The 6,000-nt window shown below is 46.5% G+C and overlaps 1 protein-coding gene across 1 annotated transcript in view; it reads right to left on the bottom strand.

The window, feature by feature from the left end:
* Positions 1 to 625: 625 nt before the first annotated feature.
* PLPP3 (phospholipid phosphatase 3) overlaps positions 626 to 6,000 on the bottom strand; it is an 84,063-nt gene continuing 78,688 nt past the window's right edge. Inside the window, exon 6 of the mRNA XM_082655924.1 lies at positions 626 to 2,560. Within this exon, the coding sequence (XP_082512050.1) occupies positions 2,435 to 2,560 (126 nt within the window). The 3' untranslated portion in view covers positions 626 to 2,434. The remainder of the gene's footprint in view (positions 2,561 to 6,000) is intronic.

Below are 6,000 nucleotides of genomic sequence, written 5' to 3'. Positions count from 1 at the left end.
TCTGGCCTGCAGTTTACTCCTCTACGACCTTAAACATCATCTTTGCATTCCTTAGCCGTCCTTATTTCTCAAAATAAGAACTGCTAGAAGGATCAAAAGCGACAAATAGGCCACAGCGCCTGGCACGCAGGTGCTTAAACAATGTGAGTGAACGTCCAGCTTCTTCCAGGCTGAGGAGACACAGGGAAGGAAAGCAGGGGGCAAATACCATTCTTAGCGGTGCAGCCTCCTTCCTTTGATGTCGCCGGCTGGGTAAAGGACTCCCTTTGTCACCTCCCGAAGCACACCTTATCTACAGCCTGCTCCTTATCTGCTTTCGGGGACCCACAGCTCCCCCTGCCCCAAGGAAACCCCCCTTTTGAATACAAAAGCTCTTTAGAAGACCCTGAGAGGAGAGCAGGACCGGAGCTCTCTCTGTTCACTCTGCAAACAGGCTCTCAGAGATGAAAGAGCTTGGGGCATCCCTGTCGACAGTACCATGGCCACCATATTTTCCATTGAGAGAATCCCACGGTGATGCCCTGAGGGGAGGCGAGGCCCCTCGAGGAGCACAGCCTTCAAATCCCCCTCCTCCCACCCACCCAAGACCAACCCCCTCAATCATTCCGAGCTTCCAACTCCCTCCTTAGTTGTTATGAGCTTTTATTTAAAAAGCACCTTTAATACAAGTATAGTTTCGCAGATACAAGTTTTCACTTTGTATTCTACAAAAGTCTTTGAATATTATTCTCTTTACAAAATGGAACCTTACAAAAATACTGACAATTTAATGTTTTTATACAGTTTTCTCTAGTTGCAGTTATTTCTTTCATTGTAAAAACAATGTCTAGCACAGAACTACAATATTTTAGTTGATATTAAAAAAAAATGAACTCCATGCTTTTGTAAGCAGCTAATGTAAATAACACAGGTCGAGACACAGTTTATAGTCATAGTGGATATAGCTAAAATTGTTTCAGAAATAATATTTTACATAGTTAACTTTTAATGTTTTATACATTATTTATATAATATTTATATATAAAAATCATAGCTTGCTATAAGTTGAAATGAAAGGACGGCTTCTGTTGTAAGGATGTGCATGTGGTTGACCCATGTGGTTACATTTAGCCCTTTGAAAGGTTTGCATCCGAGATCTGAAAGCATTTCTTCCTTCCTCCTTTCCTCAAAGGTTCAGTAGAAGCGGTCCCTGTCTGCTGCCTCGAGTGGGACCTTGCTTGGAAGGACACTTACGGAGAGAGGATGAGGAAACTCTACGGAGATTTAACCCACGTGTTCTGCCCAGCAGAACCTACCAAGAACTGCCCTAGAGATCAACCCCAAGACAATAGTGCTTTACACAGCTTAGCAAGAGCGGCTCCCCCAGAGACCCCCACTTTATCTGGAAGGGCAGCCTCTGGGATGTGAGACTGTCTGCTACTCTGGCTCATTCAGACTTTGAGTAGCCAAAGGGTTGCTTCACTTTTCATTCTGCCCCCTCCACTCCTTCATCTCTTGCATGGAAGGCTGCTTTCCATCAGCTGATGGCAGACCACATCTTTGCTCGTCTCCGGGCGCTCCCAGGCAATCCCGGTGGGCACCCAGCAAGGGTTTCCAGGAAGAAAGCAGTAACCGAAGCTAACCATCACTACTTGAGCATGGCAGTGCCCCAGTGTTTGATGTACACGACATCAGCATCCTGTAATTTACATCTCAGCATCACAGGCTGGGGCATCAAGAGAAGACACGGGAGGGCCTGTGCCCTCGAGCGCTTCTGAAATTGTGCTATTTGTGAAATTCACTCATCCACAAAGAGTCACCTAATCGCTAAAGTGAGGGACTGCGGTTGCTGGCCTACTGGGCTGAGGAAGTGAGTGATAAGGCTTCACAACTGGGAATTTGGATTCAGGATCTGATCGCTTGACTGAGCAAACGTGCTCACTTCTTACAGTTAAAAACAAAACAAACAAACAAATAAGATTCCCGAACCAAAGTCACAGTGGAGAATCGAGTGGTGTGGACAGAGAGACACAACAGGGGAGCGCCCCATGGCTATTTTCTTGATTCAGTGCTATTTCTGGCGTCGTGTGCTACAAGGTGAATTTGAGCTTTTCCAACAGGCCTGGGATTCCTCAGGTCACACAGGTGACCGGCAGGCTCTACTCAAATCATCTTAGTGTTTGTTCCGGAACAAGCCCGTGTTCACTAGAACATGAACACTTAAACCAACTGCACATCCAGGATTCCCGCACTTGCTGTTAGTTTGCTGTTGTTTCCATATAGGTGAACACTACCTATTTTGGAAGGCCACAAGGTAAGACTTTTTTTTTCCTTTTTAAAAATCAGTCGGGCAAAAAGTTTTTCCCTACATTCTACTGTCTGATGAGATAGGAGAGCAGCAAAAACTTGCTGTCAGCAGTCATTTTCCAAAAACAGCTCAGGAGGTGGGTAGTACCTACACCATGTTGTGGTGATTGTTCCTGTCGATAATGTCCACAGGTGAAAGGATGTCCTTCCTGATAGCAGGAGGAGGCAGGGAGAGTGTCGTCTTGGTCTTGAAGAGGTCAGACACGAAGAAAACCTAGAAGCACAAAATCAGAGATTCCAATCAGTCACTGACATCTGAGCCTTGGGGAGAGGCAAAGGCAAAGGCAAAGGGAAGACCATAGGAGCATAGACTTTAGAGAAAGGCGCCTCCAAACTGTAGATCTTTGAATACGGAAGGACCAAGGAGACCACAGAGTCCAAGTCTTCTTGTACAGAGAGGAAAACGGAGGCCCAGAGAAAGGCAGTGACACGCCCGACGTTGCACAGCCATGGCAGGGGCAGCCCGCACTTCCGTGGGCTCTCAGTCCAGTGCCCCCTGTGTGCAAGCCCCACTTCCTTATTTCTCAAGGTAAATGAGTAGCAGTGAAAGATAAGTTCTCACACAAAGGAAGCAAGTCATAATTAGTCACCGTCATTAGTCTGTGATACTTTCCCTTTCCTCACAAAGGAATCTAGGGTGTAACCAAAAGAGATCAGCCAGTACGAATTCCTATCGGCAGGCGCTGGAGCAAGGAAGCCGTCGCTATCACCTTTTCCTGAAAGCCCAGTGATGTCAACAATTTGATGGGGGTCGAGAAGCCAGGGTCTCCTGACTGAAGGAGTCAGCAACTAACCCGGTGGAAAGGTCAACAAAAATTCTCCTATCGCTTATTCCCAACCTCCTTCCTCCTCCTGAGCATGTGCCCTCACGGAGTCGTTCTTAGAATCGCTGAGAAACCTTTACTTGAACGCTTACCCACAAGGGTATAAGGATGGCTCGGGCAGAGTTCCGGTCTCAGTTAGCTTATGATGAAAGATTCAAGAACTTGCTAAGTTACCAGAGTAAGAAAAATTTATGCTTTGTATTAGGTGGCAAAATAAATACACAGATATCCATTTGAGCCATTAAGCAACAGGCGTTTGTACTAAGTAGCCATAAGAGGCAGCTGTCAGTCATGTAATTTAATAGGAAACATATGGCTGAGTTTAGCCACTAGTGTTTTAGTGGCTAAAACACTTCAAAGGTCCTATGGCTAACGGCTCTCTGGATGGAAGAGTCTGTCCTGCAGATGGTCACGTGCTCACTAATAATGACGGCCCTGTGACTTCATTCAGGGCCCATTATAGGCAAGAAAATGAAGTTCTTAATAAGACTGCACCAATACCAAGGCTCTGCAGCCAGGGCCTGGCCACAGAAGTGACTTGGATCCTTTGCTGAACCAATTTCCACAGTGTTCTCTCTGTAGCGATACAGCCATCAGCAAAGTGCAATCAAAATCACAGCAAGACACAGGTGATGCTGGTCACCCCAGGAGCATGGGGTGACTAGAAGGCAAATGGGAAGCGGAGGCTTATTTACTGGCCACCATAAAATCCTTTGTATTGTATGTTTTGAATTTTTGTACCCATTATATATATATTACTTAAACATTTCACTACTAGTTTTTGGTTAAAAAAATATATATATGTATATATATATACAGAAAGAAGGCTAGGCGATTTCTATCCTACAGCAAGAAAGTGAAATATTAGCCAAGAAATGGGACATTTTAAGACATTTGCAGCCTGAGTGCTATTGAATGTACCATTTTGCAAAGGAAAAAATTAAGCCTTTTGTCTCTTTCTTTTCTAAGGCGGTGTGAACAGTGAGAACCGTGGCACAGAAAGGTTTGTCTCGTAGCCAGGGCCAGCTTGAGAACCAGGAGAGAAAAGGTTTGTACCCAACCCTGCCAGGAGGCCCTAGGCTCCCCCTGCACGGGAACCCTTTACAAACAGGTGGGGAAGGGGGGTTTCAGTTGCCCCCAGTATAAGGAAATCTGAACAAACATGATTAAAGTTATAGGAGATCATTAAACTTTTCAACTCTTCTCTGACAGGTGGAGAGCCTATGTCCTCATCTCTACCTGGAAATTACCTTCCCCTTCCTCCTTCACTTTGTCCCCGAGGAAGAGATTTCGGTCAGTCTCTCCATCGCTGGCTCTGAACTCCACTTTCTCCAGCCTAGCAGCGAGCGCCACCAAATAAGGGTTCTTACGAATCTCATTCCTTAGAGATCTTTCTCCCAGCCTGTGTGCCATGTGCTGAGGGCAAAGACGGCAGGGGACACCCTCACACAAACATCCCTCCCTTCAAGATCCCGATACCACCTCCATCTACTGGCTGACTTCCCAATTTAATTTCCTGAGCTCATATCCACTACATGTTAAGAGTTTCCGTTTCCGAACTGCAAGATAGGAATGAAATGAAGGTTAAAGGCAAGAATGTACTTGATAAGAACTAAACCTGCATCTGGCACATAGTTCAATAAAGGCGTTCCTTGTGTGGGTACCAAGGTCGTGTCTGGGCCTAGAGTAAGCCACGTCCTCTCGTGTCTCCAAAACTTTGCCCATCAGTCTTTCTTCCTAATGAGAGGCTTCCTGAGGATGCAGCCCAGCCCTAATCATCCCACATCACCCACAGGCCTTTGCATTGAGCCTTGCACACACCAGGAGCTTATAAAATGTTTGCTGTTGAATTCCTCCACTTCTTTCCACTGGAAGCAAGCACTCTGGCCTTGGATCTTATCGGCAACGGAGAACGCCTACGGATGTCAGGGGGACCACACCCTCCCACGCCACATGCACACACCCCAGCGGCAAGATAAAAAATGGAGTCGGGTCCAGCAGGATCCCCCCTTAAGCTGTATTTTGCCTTCAGCGTGGCCTGAGGTTACGCAAACACTTTTTGGGGGATCATGAAACACGATCCCGTCAAGACTCAAACAGGGCTCCTTCTTCATGCTTGAACAGCAGAATACAAAAAGGACTAGGAAAGGCCAGTTCTATTTCCTGCAGAAGATGATTTCCACCTGGAAAGAAAACCCAGAGGCCCAGGCTGGGAAGGGTCTACACGAATTAGGTGGCTACCCCAGGTCTGAGGGACAAAGCCACTCCCAGCCCACAGCCCCACTGCACAGACCTCCTCTGTGGTGTGAAAGAGCCGATCAGACGACAGTCTTGGCAAACTTGAAATCTAGGCGCGAAGCACCAGGGAGAGTTTTAAGTTCTCCTACCTTGAGCATATGCTTTCAATTCCATTTATCTTCTCCTCTACCTTCACAGATTGCTTTTTTGAAAAGTGCAATCAGTAAACACTTATTGAACATCTGCTCCGTGCCAAAGCCCTGAGATGATAAATATACAGAAGAGAGAGAGTTCTTTGCCCTCCAGGAGCTCACAGGGCAATGAGGGAGAGATCCGGGTAAATAGAGCAGTTACAATAGTGTTCTGAGGATTATGACACAGGGAAGCCGGGGTGTTAAAGCAACACAGAGAATGTGGCATCTAACCCAGGCTGAAGTGGAGGGGAGAGGACCTTAGAAGGCTTCCCCCAAAGGAGGTATATTTGAGCTTAGCTTTGAAGGATAAGTAGGAGTAAGCCAGGTGGTGAATGCCAGGAATGTTATTCTAGGCAAAGGGAGTAGCGCGTGCAAAGGCACAGGAGTGAGGGAGCCCA

Source organism: Grampus griseus, assembly GCF_964374135.1.
Source record: "Grampus griseus genome assembly, chromosome: 1".
Classification (NCBI taxonomy): Eukaryota; Metazoa; Chordata; class Mammalia; order Artiodactyla; family Delphinidae; genus Grampus; species Grampus griseus.
Note: the sequence above shows the minus strand (reverse complement) of the source record. Positions and strands in the feature narration are given on the sequence as shown.